This window comes from Physella acuta, unplaced genomic scaffold (assembly GCF_028476545.2).
Source record: "Physella acuta isolate Inbredline_101_S28 unplaced genomic scaffold, ASM2847654v3 ptg001351l, whole genome shotgun sequence".
In the NCBI taxonomy this organism is placed as follows: Eukaryota; Metazoa; Mollusca; class Gastropoda; family Physidae; genus Physella; species Physella acuta.
Window position 1 is genome coordinate 241,809 of NW_026732866.1, and position 15,938 is coordinate 257,746.

General features: G+C 41.2%; 1 protein-coding gene across 1 annotated transcript in view; it reads left to right on the plus strand.

Annotated features, from left to right (window-relative positions):
* Positions 1 to 3,083, plus strand: part of LOC131926921 (junctophilin-2-like) — a 32,864-nt gene extending 29,781 nt beyond the window's left edge. Inside the window, exon 2 of the mRNA XM_059282514.1 lies at positions 2,124 to 3,083. Within this exon, the coding sequence (XP_059138497.1) occupies positions 2,568 to 3,083 (516 nt within the window). The 5' untranslated portion in view covers positions 2,124 to 2,567. The remainder of the gene's footprint in view (positions 1 to 2,123) is intronic.
* Positions 3,084 to 15,938: the final 12,855 nt, after the last annotated feature.

A 15,938-nucleotide genomic window follows, 5' to 3' on the forward strand; every position in this document is an offset into this window, starting at 1 on the left:
GGAATATCCACACATCTTTGACTTCATGTGGACCAAAAAACTGGCGCAGTAAGCTGTGCCTGCTGACCCGCGAAAAATTTCCGACCCCCAACTGCCGACCCCCAACTGCCGACCCCCAACTGCCGACCCCGAACTACCCACCCTCCCAACTGCCGACCCCCATCTGCCAACCCCAACTACCCACCCCCCAACTACCCACCCCCAACTATCCACCCCCAACTATCCACCCCCAACTGCCGACTTCCAACTGTCGAGCCCCAACTGCCGACCCCCAAATACCCACCCCCAACTGTCGACCCCCAACTGCCGACCCCCAACTGCCGACCCCCAACTGCCGACCCCCAACGATCGACCCCTAACAGTTGACCCCCAACTGTCGACCCCCAGCTGCCGACCCCCAACTGCCGACGCCCCTGATACCTGACGTCTATAGTCCCATCATGCCTGCCAGTCACCACTGAATCCCTGACAACTTCCGGCGATCCTACAAACTCTCCCGAACATTCTCCAGCAATTCCAGCCTGACCTTGACCCCAGCGTTTATTCTGTAACGTTCCCATGCTGGACACAAATGTACAAAACCCGCCAAAATTTTTCCAACCACCCCTCCTTTCCCGTCACCCCTCCTCACTACCCCACTCCCCTGCCCTGAATAGAGCACCACTAAAATCACGTGACCTAATGTTTCGCTTTCTCTGTTGTCCTTCGACTTAACTACTAAAGTGAGTTAAAACCGGTGGACGGTATCGATTACCGAGTACACCCGAGCCGAATCGATACCGGGAGGAAGGATGAAAAAAAAATGTAATAATATGATAGATAGCCTAGCGCTGGCTCTGTCAGCTGGCGAAGAGGCGAAATCGATACTGATCTTCATTTTTTTTTTCTGTTTCATTCACAAAATCACAAACGGAATATATCTGTTAGAGCGAGTTAGAGACAGGAAGTTGGCCACTGCGCATGGCTACCGTCAAGATGGCGTCGTCGTGATTTATTGTGTGTACGCCGAGGTTCGTTCAAGTAGGGGATTCAATCAAAACATGGCGCTGTTGTGTTACAGAACGGGGGGATGTTGACATCACATGACATCACATGACATCACATGACATCACATGAAATCTTGACATCAGTTAGAGTTGCCATGTTGGCAAGACATTTTTATTTCTCTGTTGGATTCTCGACTGTTTTCTACAACAATCATTGTGATTGTGCTTTAAATTTTATTGATTGGATAAAGAGGAAAGCAATTTTTGCGTAGCGTGTGTTCAAGCTAGGAGAAAAAAATCGAGAATGTTAATGTGAATAGCAAAAAGGCACACTGGGATTATACGGTGGACTGGGATTATAGTGGTTTTAGTTAATTAAATTTTGATTGCGTTCACTTATGTTTTTTTATCGTTACTGGTTTGACTTTGCCTGTTTTTGAATTGGTTTTTCACATTTTCTCTGTATTTCACCATTTGATGTTGTGTTCGTTCATCAGCAGGCACTTGTGGTATGAGTGGTTGACTTAGGAATAATGTTACAATAAATGTAGCGATTTAAAAAAAAATTCGTCTGATAAATAAAGAGATTTAAAAAAAAAAGAACTCGATACACTTTACAATTACTATATTTTAACTCGATACAGTATATGTAGTGCTTTTTATTCGTTATAATAACTTGTCAGTACCTAGGCTCTACAGTGTCAGGCACGTGTGATAGCTGTAGAAAGTGATTGATGCCTCATCAAAAAACTAATGAGCATGTTCATAATTAATCTTTGTATAATTAATCTTAGAATAATTAACCTTTGAATAATTAACCCAACATTTTCAATCAGATTTTTTCCATTATTTTTTCCACTTTTTTCCGTCATTTGAAAAATAATGGTTTCATCAATTTTCCGTCATTTTCTCATATTTTAAAAATGGTTTCTCCATCATTCTCCCATGATTTCCATTATCCTTTTTTTGTGTTTGTTTTTATTGTAATTGTTACATTTTTTAAATATTTTCCTATTATTTTTCCATAATTTTTTCAATTTTCCCATTAATTTCCAATTATTTTCTCATTATTTTCCCATTATTTTCCCATTATTGTTCCACTATTTGTCCAACATTTGTCCATTATTTTCCCCACAGACACTGGATCCACCAGCGACAAGACCGCGGTGGCAGTGGAACAAGATCCAGCAAATTTTGTAGAAGCAACCTATTTTCGACTCTCGCTCAGCTCACAACTTTGGTCTGAACTAACCAAAGCGGCAATGGATTAATTCTTTGTGCCAGGAGTTTTCACGGATACACTGCCAAATTCAGTTTATGAGCTTGCTAGTTTCATAAGCAAGAAAAAAAATTCTCTTTATTTTGGATTACCGTTTTTTTAAACAAACAAAGTTGATACGTCGATATTTTCTGAGTGTTTCAAGAATTGAAAAAGTGTATTAAAATATATATTCTTCAATAAATTCGGCAAATAAAGAAAAGATAACTCGCAAATTGTTGTGAGTTCCCTCCCTTGCCGTCGTCTGACGTCATCGCGATTTGTTTACATGACGCCATGCTTCTAGTCACTACCGTGGACCAATGACAACAGGAGGAGGGAGATTCGATTTCGACGATGGGGGCACTTACTGCGGAGGCTGGGAGGACGGGAAGGCCCACGGCAATGGCGTCTGCACGGGACCCAAAGGCCAGGGGGAGTACGCCGGGGCGTGGCAGTACGGGTTCGAGGTGTCGGGGGTGTACACCTGGCCCAGCGGTAACGCGTACAAGGGCCAGTGGTTTCAGGGCAAGCGACACGGGCTAGGGGTGGAGAACAAGGGCCGCTGGGTGTACCGCGGGGAGTGGACCCAGGGCTTCAAGGGCCGGTATGGGGTCCGGGCCAGCACCACGTCCGGTGCCAGGTACGAGGGCACGTGGACCACGGGCCTGCAAGACGGATACGGCTGCGAGAGTTACGCGGATGGAGGTGAGTCTGGAGTTGCTGTGTCTGGTCTGTCTGTCTCTGGTGTGTCTGTCTTTGATGTGTCTGTCTTTGCTGTGTCTGCCTCTGCTTTTGCCTCTCTGTATTGTCAGCTATGTCTGTCTCTCTCCTCGTAAAATTCATTCAAGATATTCACATTTTACATGTCTTTTTCAGCTTGCCTGTCTCTGTCAATTTCTATATTGTCTGCCCGTGAATTGTCTGTCTTTCTCAATGTTTAACCTCTTTCAAAATGCGCACTAGATTTTCAGTACTTTCTCTGCGTGTCTGTCTCCTCTAAACTCTGTAATGTCTGACTATGTATTTTCTGTCTCTCTCCATGTATAAATCCCTCTAAAATGTCTTTCTCGGCTTCTCACTTTTCGTTATCTATCTCTGTATTATATGCCTCTACAAACGTAAAATTCAATCCAATGTTGGAAATCTTAAGCAAGTCTGCGGGTGTTTATCTAATCAGATGTCTGCCTATCTCCTAGTGAATCCCTCATCTTTGGCCTTCCTCAAAATTTTGTTTAGATCTAGAAAGTCTCCCTACCTGGGTGTCCTTGTTTGTCTGTCTGCTTTCTACATCTGTACGGGTCTGGTATCTGCTAAACCATTATTTTTTAAATGACCAGCTAACTTACAGCTGCTTTAAATTATTTTCCTTAATTATATATCACTGAAAGTATAATGTACGATTTGAGATAATGTGTACATTTCTAACGGCAACTCATTTGTCAGGTAACCCAACGGTATATTTTCCCCCTCTGTTGTATGTTTATGGGTTAATCTTTCAAACGAAACCCCAGATTAAGTGAAACCATACCAGCTAGCTTAATTATTGATGCCTAAGTTGTAAAATCCTTTCATTAATCTCCTTGATTTTTTTTGATCTGCTGGTAAACAAAGGTAGGTCGGCAATACGTTGGGTTTTGTTTGGTGTGTGTGTGGTATTAATGTGTTGGTGGGTTGGTATGTGTGTGGGAAGGGTCATTGTAGCAATGAGTATGTGAGTGTGTGCGAGAGGGATCGATGTGTCTGTTATTGTGTGTGAGTGGTCTGTGTGGCTATGAGTGTGTGTGTGTGAGGGATCTATAAGGCTCTGAGTGTCTGTGTATGTGCTGTAGTGTGCTGTAGTGTAGTGTGGTGTGGTATAGTGTGGTGTGGTATAGTGTGGTGTGGTATAGTGTGGTGTGGTATAGTGTGGTGTGGTATAGTGTGGTGTGGTGTGGTATAGTGTGGTGTGGTATAGTGTGGTGTGGTATAGTGTGGTATAGTGTGGTGTGGTGTGGTGTGGTATAGTGTGGTGTGGTGTGGTATAGTGTGGTGTTGTGTGGTATAGTGTGGTGTGGTGTGGTATAGTGTGCTGTAGTGTGGTGTTGTGTGGTGTGGTGTAGTCTGATGTTGTGTGGTATAGTGTGGTATAGTGTGGTGTATGACGTAGGCTTAAAAAAATTCGGTTAAGCCCAGGGAATCCCAATCGTTGACCCGAAACAGAACTAGATCATTACCAGTTTGACCTTCACCTTCACCTAGATAATCATCCAATATGTCGGACAGTGTGTTCTAATAACTCACCGTCCTGCTGGGTAGTTAGCTCAGCCCAAAATATCTAGAACACATTTAGTGGCACGGTTGATGGTAAAAACACACTAGGTACCACGCGAACACTAGCGCCATGATGGTTAAAACACACTAGGTACCACGCGAACACTAGGACCGGCGTGCATTGCGCCAGACTTTGCGGGAATGTACCAATAAAATGGCGGCGATGTATCACAGCCACTTAGATAATATCAAGTGTTCCCCTGGAGAGATATGTTCCTCCGGGTGGGGAACATGTTCCCTGTGATCACACAGTCCTCGTCTTATCGGGACATTTTTCCCCCTAGATAACAACCCCAATGTTCCCCGTGATCCATTTTGTATGTTCCCCGGGAACAGGAGTTTTACACAGGATACGTTCTCTGTTTATAAGGATCACATGTGACACACAGGATCACATATTTTTGTTCCCTGAGATCACGTTTCGGTTCCACGTCTTTCTGGTTCCTAGGATCACGTCTTTAACTTAGTATTTCCCTCAGGATCAGCTATGTTCCCTCCATTAGATCACGTTTTAACTAGGATCACGTCTGTTCCCTAAGATCAAGTTTCAATCTCAGGATCACGTATGTTCTTTTACAAAACGTCAGTTTCTAGAAGAACGTTACAACCCCAGTATCACGACTAGTTTCCCTAGGATTACGTCGTTTGGATACCTCGGATCACGTTTCTATGATCACGTAGGATCACGTCCCTACCCTAAGACCACGTCCCGAGGACCCCTTACAATAGTTCCCTTACCATCCCACATCGGTAGAATCACACATTTGTGTTCACGAAAAAAAAATCTCAGCACACACGTACGTGTGTACACCGTTTACCTGCATGTGCACACCTTCCCCAGCTACACACCCACACAGGTAAATGCTAGCACGCGCGCCCCTGCACGTGCAACTTACCTGGCACGACTCTTGCGTGTGATGGAATGAGCACTTCAACTTCTTTCTGACGCGAACACGTCCCTCCCCCCCCACTCTCTTATGATTTACATCTCACGAATAACACAGGGGGTGGGTATGGAAGGGTGGGTGGGGGAGGGGACTACCACTCACGTTTAGTTATGAAGTCTCCTTCCCTCTATACCCCCCCTCTCCTTTACCTAATTACTCCTCATTTACCAGACCGTTCATCACTGACCTCTACACGCTTATGATGATTATTATGTATGTTGATTCAAAGTGACGTTTCACCCACTAGTCCTCATTAGCATAACTATTAATTTTTTTTTAGAAATATGAAATGTAGTTATATGAGTGAGGGAAATTGTAGAGTTTATGACTTACATACAGTGTATGTGTGAGTACTTGATGCGCGCGCGTTTATCATACGCGGGGTGAGTAATCCCTTAGAGCACGCGCACTGCGTAGCGTGCACATTCCATGAGCATATCGGTTGATAGACACGCGCCTGGGGGGAGTGGTGATTGGATTAGATCAATTGAACAGCATAACGGTTCAACGTCCTCGGTCGCTTCATTGATTTCTTTCATTCGATTTGTGTAAAGGAACGGGGGAGGCGGAATCACTTCCCTAAAGTAAACAGGAAAAGGTCAGCTTTTTTTTTAAACTCGGAGCTTTACGTTTACATTGAAATTGAGCTAAATTCGGAGCTGGGATTAGTACTGGTGTAAGAACCGGGATTAGCCTTTTGTCTATAATTAGAAAGTGACGTCCATAAAACGGCAGTGTTCTCCCCTTGCATTATTTAGCCGGATGATGGGAGGCAACCTTACCGAGATTGCCTCTTGGGCTGTTGCACAGCGTAGCGTCGAGTCGGCACATTTTTCGCTTCCAGAGAAAACAATGGCGAGGGCAGATAACCAAGAAACATACAGGGGGAAGACAAATCTGTCAGGGGCGGAGGCAGGGATTTCGTTTACTGGAACGAAATGAGATAACATTAATGAAAGGTGTGTGTGGGGTAGGGAGGGGGTAGATTGTGTGAGGGTGTAGAAGGATTTTTAGAGGTGTTGTGTGTGAGGAAGGTTGGTTTGTATGTTGTGGTGTAGGATAGTGAGATTTACTGTTAGAGTAGTGTAGAGATGCGTGTGGTAGAGGGAAGGGGGGGGGGTGAATGTATGTGTTGGCTCAGCTAGTGAAATAATCGTGTTAGCACTGTCGTAAGCTCTGTGATCCGCCTACTGTTGTTAACGTGGTTGATATTAAGGGAGGAGTTACCATTAGACTGGGTTCCAAAATAGTTGGGGTGGCAGTGTGTGGATGGTGGAGGCAGTGTGTGAGTGGTGATGGTGTTTGTGTGTGGATGGTGATGGTGGTAGTGTGTGCATTTTGAGGGATTGTGTGGGTGGTGGGGGTTGTGTGTGGGTGGTGATGGTGGTTGTGTGTGTATTTTGAGGGATTGTGTGGGTGGTGGGGGTTGTGTGTGGGTGGTGATGGTGGTTGTGTGTGAATTTTGGGGATTGTGTGGGTGGTGGGGATAGTGAGAGAGTGGTGGTGGTAGTAGCGTGTGGGTGGTGGTTGTGGTAGTACGTGGGGTGGTGTAAGTACTATGTGGGGGGAGGGGGTAAGTGTGTGTAAGCTTGTGGCTGTGTGTGGGAGTGTGGGTACTCGTAGTTGTTTGCGGGTTGCTGGGAGCTAAATACGTCAATGTGGTGTGATGCCTGTTTTATGTTGCGTTTGTTGGTGTGAATGATATGGAAGTGTGTGTTATATGTGTGTTTTGTGTGAGTGTGTGTGTGTTGTGTGTGCGTGCGTGCAAAAAGGTGTTGGTGGTAGAATATATTCCACAATAAACAAAAATAGTTCAACCTAGATCTACATTTAAATGTGGAACGTATGCCATTTTAAATGTATTTAACACACGTTTTTTTCTGCTAAAATATTTAAAATAACCAGAAACCAAGATAAAGACATTTGATTTGACACCAAATGCCCCCCTCCCCGCCAAATACCACCCTCCCCACCATACCAAATACCACCCTCCCCACCAAAAGCCACCCGACCACCATACCAAATACCACCATCCCCCACCACACACAATACCCCCTCCCCACCAAATGCCTCCGCTCCCCCCGACCACCATACCAAATGCCACCACCCCCCCCCCCCCCCCCTAAAAAAACAACTGGGCATGCGCCGTGCTAGTGAATATAGAACCCACCAGAACCAAACACCGTTGACAAAAAAAATTCCGGTTGTCTGACCTACGTCATTAGTGGGCTACACGGGGTAATTTGTCATTGAAAAGGTTGTAGCTGTGACCTTTGACCTACTGACGCAGTAGGAGAGGGGGTGGGGAGGGAGGGGGTCTACCCCAGCTCGCACTCATCAGAAAAAAAAAAACATTTTTTTTTTTTGCTGGAAGTTTCTCCCGCCTTTTATCAGTGAATTTTCCTGTCTGAAAGATTTTGTCAGCTAAATTGTGTTAGTGATGGTCTACAGTTAAAGAATTCTTCAGGCTAGTTTTTTACTAAAAAGCTGTCGTCAAATATAATTTCTCGTGCAAAGAATAATAATTTAAAAAATATATAAATAAATATACCGTTGTATGTGCTTACTAAATATCGTTATATTACGATTATGCAAGTATATGTGTGACCGTATTTTTAGACATACGACAACACACACGCACAGACACACACACACACACACACACGTCTTTTAATACATTACTGCTAGTACTGTAAACTACATTTACCGGCAACATTTTGTCTAATCACGCAAAGGTATTCTATTTCTTTATTCCGTGACATGCACTACATGATTAGTATCTGTAACAGGTACCAATCTAGTATCTATACCAGGTACCGTAAGTCTAGTATCTGTAACAAAATCGTCTAGTATCTTAACAGTCAAACCGTCTAGTACCTGTACAGGTACCACTAGTCTAGTATCTGTAACAGTCAAACCGTCTAGTACCTGTTCCATGTACCATGAGTCTAGTATCTGTAACAGTCAAACCGTCTAGTACCTGTTCCATGTACCATGAGTCTAGTATCTGTAACAGTCTAACGGTCTAGTATTTAGCTCAGCCTCAGGTACGGGCCTTGTAGAAAGGTGAGCGAACACCTGCAGACATCTGGCTGTCTGTTGCCAGTCGTGAGCCGGTCTTTGAGCAGGTTTCTTCGGCTGGGATCTTGGTTCTCTTTGTAGGGTAGCCTTGTAGCTACCTTCTACTTTAGACTTGTAGCTACCTACTAGCTTAGACTAGCCTTGTAGCTACCTTCTACTTTAGACTTGTAGCTACCTACTAGCTTAGACTAGCCTTGTAGCTACCTTCTACTTTAGACTTGTAGCTACCTACTAGCTTAGACTAGCCTTGTAGCTACCTTCTACTTTAGACTTGTAGCTACCTACTAGCTTAGACTAGCCTTGTAGCTACCTTCTACTTTAGACTACCCTTGTAGCTACCTTCTACTTTAGACTAGCCTTGTAGCTACCTTCTTTAGACTAGCCTTGTAGCTACCTTCTACTTTAGACTAGCCTTGTAGCTACCTTCTTTAGACTAGCCTTGTAGCTACCTTCTACTTTAGACTACCCTTGTAGCTACCTTCTACTTTAGACTAGCCTTGTAGCTACCTTCTACTGTAGACTAGCCTTGTAGCTACCTTCTACTTTAGACTAGCCTTGTAGCTACCTTCTACTGTAGACTAGCCTTGTAGCTACCTTCTACTTTAGCCTTGTAGCTACCTTCTACTTTAGACTAGTCTTGTAGCTACCTTCTACTTTAGCCTTGTAGCTACCTTCTACTTTAGCCTTGTAGCTACCTTCTACTTTAGCCTTGTAGCTACCTTCTACTTTAGCCTTGTAGCTACCTTCTACTTTAGACTAGCCTTGTAGCTACCTTCTACTTTAGACTAGCCTTGTAGCTACCTTCTACTGTAGACTAGCCTTGTAGCTACCTTCTACTTTAGACTAGCCTTGTAGCTACCTTCTACTGTAGACTAGCCTTGTAGCTACCTTCTACTTTAGACTAGCCTTGTAGCTACCTTCTACTTTAGACTAGCCTTGTAGCTACCTTCTACTTTAGCCTTGTAGCTACCTTCTACTTTAGCCTTGTAGCTACCTTCTACTTTAGCCTTGTAGCTACCTTCTACTTTAGACTAGCCTTGTAGCTACCTTCTACTTTAGCCTTGTAGCTACCTTCTACTTTAGCCTTGTAGCTACCTTCTACTTTAGACTAGCCTTGTAGCTACCTTCTACTTTAGCCTTGTAGCTACCTTCTACTTTAGCCTTGTAGCTACCTTCTACTTTAGACTAGCCTTGTAGCTACCTTCTACTTTAGACTAGCCTTGTAGCTACCTTCTACTTTAGACTAGCCTTGTAGCTACCTTCTACTTTAGACTAGCCTTGTAGCCTTATGTACCATAACTCCAACTCTCAGACAATGTAAACTAGAAGAATGTAGCAGCTAGCATATCCTGAGGCTAGGATTCCGTTAGCATTACCTTTAACCTTGGATAGATTGCTATGTATTTTGAGTCAACTATTTTTGTGACTGTAGTTTACATTGACTTCCGTATGCGTGAGTTGTATCTTGCTTTTTGGAGTTTATCGCGCAGTCGGTGTGTGTGTGGGGGGGGGGGGGGGGGGGTTAGGGGAGGGGGCAGTGGTCTACAGGTAGATCAGATTTAGATCTTGACCTCTTTAGACTATTTAGTTCCCCCTGACCAAAAAATCAAAGCGATTGAACGCCAATCGCGTAATCGAACCATGTTCTAGTCTAGTTAAGAGTTTTATTTTTTTGAATTTACGTGAGTTGAATTTAGCATTCAACCTCATATTTTTTTGCAATGTTACAGCAATCCATTCTGGAAACATGTTAGTTAATTATTAATTAAATGCCATATTTTTAAAATTAAGTTACATTATTTATCGTGGTGACAGAAATGAAAATATGTCGTCCACTTTATTAGGAACGACCTGATCAGAACAGCAGTCTTCATACAAGGGCAAGGTTATAAGTGGGGAAAAAATCCCACACTTCTTAAAGTGATTTTAAAATAGACGCATTCAGTTATTTTAACTTTTAAAATATGTATAATCTTGTTTCGTTTTTAATTCAGTACTCCACAACCCGGCATCTGTTTCTAGTTTTTAAATAGCCCTGACAACACCGCACGCGGACAGATACTCCTGTGTTTGAAGCATGCAATGGTTCCAGTCGAGTTGTCTCCCCGCCTAGCGTCCCCCCTTCTCCGTCAGATCATTAGTAAAACAACCCCATCCATTTTTACCCAACCGGTCAGTCTCAAATAACCCGCGCATGCGCTCTGTTTATCCTCCATTAATCTCCAACCGCCATACGTTTGCATTTATTAAAGGCAAACGACAGTGACCTTCAACCAATCCTGTCGGCCGCCATAGTTTTTTTCTTCTTTGACGCTAAACCACGCAATCAGTAAGACCTTTTTTTTTTCAGCTTTTAAAAAAAAATACCTCAAGTCTGGTTGATAAGGTCGGACTGTCTTTGAAAGCTTCGCTCCACCTTAACACAGGTGTACTTCCTTTCTCAGCGTTACTTCCCCTTTTCTTAATTAATTTTTTTTAACTTTAAATAATATTATGGCTGAGTTTAATTAAACTTTTGATACTTAAAAATTAAAAAGTACACAAGAACCTGCTTTTTTTCTCCAAGGAACGTTTTTTTTTAAATTTTTATTTCTAAAATGTATTTTTGTAATCCACGTGGTAACATGTGAGTATTTCATTGGATAGTGAAATGATAGGACCAGGTAGATGTAAAGATCACGTGCTTGATTTTAAGGTCACGTGCTAGATTTTAAGATCACGTGGAATTAAAGTTCAAAGCAGCTTGTAATATAGTTTGTAGCCTAGTCTAAACAGTGTAGGCCTGTTGTAGGTTTAAAATACTTCAATAGTTGTAGTATAGAGAGTTTAAAAGGAAGTTCACATTAATATTCATTCTCAGATAGGAAGAGAGGGCAATTTCGAAATAGAAGAATTGATATTATATATATATATATATATATATATATATATATATATATATATATATATATATATATATATATATATATATATATATATATATTTATAATTTTAAAATACGATGTACATTCGCGAAGTTTTCAATAGACTGTTTTATCACTCAGCATAAAATGTTGGACTCCAACCCAGAAAAAAAATGGATCCTAACCCAATTAAAGCATTTATTCATACATGCCATCAACTGACCAGGCTGTTGAGCTGACCTTAACCCAATTAAAATTTGAGTTAACACATGCCGGGGGGGGGGGGGGAACCACGTGATCTGACATCACCTCCATTGAGGACATAATCAACGCGCGTCTGTGTGAATGTGCAGCTGCCACTTCCGGTCTAGCAGCAGACGGCAGGGTGCCAGTTATGGCGGACAACATTCTGCCCGGCTCCGCTGCGATGGCGTGTTTAATTAACTGCAGAAAAATTAATTACCTGCGGCAATTAAAATATAATTTTAATCAAATTTTGAAAAAAATTTCAGCCACGCGTGCTGTTAAGTTGGTTGACCTTGACATTGAATTAACATAATGAGTTCATATCAGTCAATGGGTGCACAGGTGTTCATGAGGTAGCTTGCATGGGCGGGGGTGAAGGGGGGGGGGTGGAAGATGAACAACTAGTCTTAGCGTGAGACTTTGTAGGTTGTATACGAACTTTAAGTGTCTGGTGTTTATAGTCAGCATTACCTTTATTGAAAAATGGCAGAATGATAGATGATCTAGATATAAATGTTCACTTCATTCAAGGTATCAATACAAATGTAGCACACACACACTATATATATATATATATATATATATATATATATATATATATATATATATATATATATATATATATATATATATATATATATATATAAATTTATAAACGGAATCGTATATTCAAATATATGGATATATATATGTATTTATATGTAAACATATATACATATATATATATATATATATATATATATATATATATATATATATATATATATATATATAAATATATATATATATATATATATATATATATAAATATATATATATATATATATATATATATATATATATATATATAATTATATATATATATATATATATATATATATATATATATATATATATATATATATATATATATATATATAATTATATATATATAATATGAGTGATGTTGCAACGTTACCTGGTGCTGGTACAAAAGCACCTTCTCCCTGCATGCTGACAGATGATAAATTCTCCGAGCCTTACAAAAACGTCACCTCGCCCTGACGTCACAGGATCTGCTCGTGTGCCAGAAGCCATTACACACGTCCTATTGTGATCTATCTTTCACATATTTTCACACTGAGGTTAATTGAGTGGAAATACATTCGTTGAGTGGGTCCCGGCCTATATTTTACAAACCTGCTTCTTTCTGGGAAACTTGGCTGGAGAGTGGGTGGCATCGTAAGAGAAATATCATGAGATGGGCATAGAATCGTATGGGAAATATCGGGAGATTGACATAGAAACGTATGAGAAATGTTGACAGATGGGCATAGAATAGTATAGGAAATATCGCGAGATGGGTATTGAATTGTATGAGAAATATTGAGTGATGGTAATCAAATTGTATGATAAATATCGTGAGATGGGCATAGAATTGTATGACAGATATAGTTTAATCTCATAAAGACATTGTTTTCAGCCACGTTCCGATGAGGAATAGTGTGGCCAAGTGCTAGATTACACAACTATTCCAAAAGACTCGAGTTCGGATACTTAAATTTGGTAGGACGTCCAAAAACCCACCTAATATACCGTAAGTTTTTAGAAGCTCTGGCCTATGTATCCGCAGCCCACGTAACACAGCGGTCAATGCCTGCGGTCAACGCCAACTCTTATTGGTATTCCATCTATCTCATGTCCACCTTTATGTAATCCCAAGGAATGCAATCACTCTTTAACCATCATCTTCCATTCCCGTTCGAGCTCCATACACATGCAGCAGATGACGTAGATTCCATTTGAAGCCCACTGGGATAAACCACAGTTTTTAGTTTTCTACTGTTGAGAAAAATGTTATTTTGTATTTTAGATCCTTTGCTGTTCCATTGTGGCATGATTTTAAAATCCTTAGTATTGAGGGGGTCTAGGTGGTTTAATGTTTTCATATTGTTAAAAGTGATAGATATACACTAGTACTACATAAATACTACTCAGAAGTTCCAAAAAGTGGACATCGGTGGTCTTCATATGAATCAAATACCTTCACTTAGTGTGGGTGATAGCGTGGTCAGCACCCATCAGCGATAGTTGGACTCAGTGATTTCCTACAGACATGAGCACGGGATCTGAACTCGAGACTTTCGGGTTAGTAGACGAAAACTCTACCATCCGACCACGCCGTCCCCAACTCGCTCTTAACTAACAACTGGAAGTGATCGGTAAAAGTCTCAACACTATCAGTTAGCGGTCTCAATTTTTCTTGTGTCAATTTCCGAGAGTTCTTGTAGACTTGCATGTCCATCATTAACAAGTATCGTGTCTACAAATAATTTGAAAAGTTTAGTACTAATTAATTACAGTATCCGGTGCACGCAAGGTTTTTACCTGAGGAGTTCTGACACTCAGACGTTACCTGGTCAGCGTGAGACAGGTGTTTAATTGTCATTGATTAGTGTCACAGGTATGTAATAGATGAGTGGCGCCGGGTATATTGTGGCCAGATGTGGCGTGCTGGTGTAACGGTTGCAGGTTGGCGCTGGGTTGTTCATTTGTGGTGCTGAGGTTGTTCATTTGTGTCGCGGTGGTTGTTCATTTGTGTCGCGGTGGTTGTTAATTTGTGTCGCGGTGGTTGTTCATTTGTGGCGTTGGGGTTGTTTATTTGTGGTGCTGAGCTAGTTTGTTTTTGGTGCTGAGGTTGTTTATTACTGGTATGGTTGTTTGTGTTGTTGGGGCAGTTTATTATTGATGCTGAGGTTGTTTATTAGTGGTATGGTTGTTTGTGTTGTTGGGGCAGTTTATTATTGATGCTGAGGTTGTTTATTAGTGGTATGGTTGTTTGTGTTGTTGGGGCAGTTTATTGTTGATGCTGAGGTTGTTTATTAGTGGTATGGTTGTTTGTGTTGTTGGGGCAGTTTATTATTGATGCTGAGGTTGTTTATTAGTGGTATGGTTGTTTGTGTTGTTGGGGCAGTTTATTATTGATGCTGAGGTTGTTTATTAGTGGTATGGTTGTTTGTGTTGTTGGGGCAGTTTATTATTGATGCTGAGGTTGTTTATTAGTGGTATGGTTGATTGTGTTGTTGGGGTAGTTTATTGTTGATGCTGAGGTTGTTTATTAGTGGTATGGTTGTTTGTGTTGTTGTGGTAGTTTATTGTTGATGCTGAGGTTGTTTATTAGTGGTATGGTTGTTTGTGTTGTTGGGGTAGTTTATTACTGATGCTGAGGTTGTTTATTAGTGGTATGGTTGTTTGTGTTGTTGGCGTAGTTTATTGTTGATGCTGAGGTTGTTTATTAGTGGTATGGTTGTTTGTGTTGTTGGGGCAGTTTATTATTGATGCTGAGGTTGTTTATTAGTGGTATGGTTGTTTGTGTTGTTGGGGCAGTTTATTATTGATGCTGAGGTTGTTTATTAGTGGTATGGTTGTTTGTGTTGTTGGGGTAGTTTATTATTGATGCTGAGGTTGTTTATTAGTCGTATGGTTGTTTGTGTTGTTGGGGTAGTTTATTGTTGATGCTAAGGTTGTTTATTAGTGGTATGGTTGTTTGTGTTGTTGGGGCAGTTTATTGTTGATGCTGATGTTGTTTATTAGTGGTATGGTTTTTTGTGTTGTTGGGGTAGTTTATTACTGATGCTGAGGTTGTTTATTAGTGGTATGGTTGTTTGTGTTGTTGGGGTAGTTTATTATTGATGCTGAGGTTGTTTATTAGTGGTATGGTTGTTTGTGTTGTTGGGGTAGTTTATTATTGATGCTGAGGTTGTTTATTAGTGGTATGGTTGTTTGTGTTGTTGGGGCAGTTTATTATTGATGCTGAGGTTGTTTATTAGTGGTATGGTTGTTTGTGTTGCTGATGCTGAGGTTGTTTACTGGTGGTGCTGGTGTTGTTCATTTGTGGTACGGGGGAACTAGGCAGCACCAAAAGCTAGTCTATACAGTAGAGGAAAGTGGGCGAAGTGGTGAATGAGGATGTGTCATGTATACGTTCGATTTACCCACTACACCTATAGGTCCAATACACAAATAGTGCAACTTGTATTATCTTAAAATACCTAATAAACAAATTTGATAATTGAACAACTTGTCAGTTATGAATATCTGTCCGCACGACAGTCAAAATGTTAAAATCTGATTTAAGTGATGTCATGAAGGTGAAGCACTCTACATTGAATGTTTACTTAAAAATTGATTTTTGAACAACAACATTTGATATTCGACCTACTCC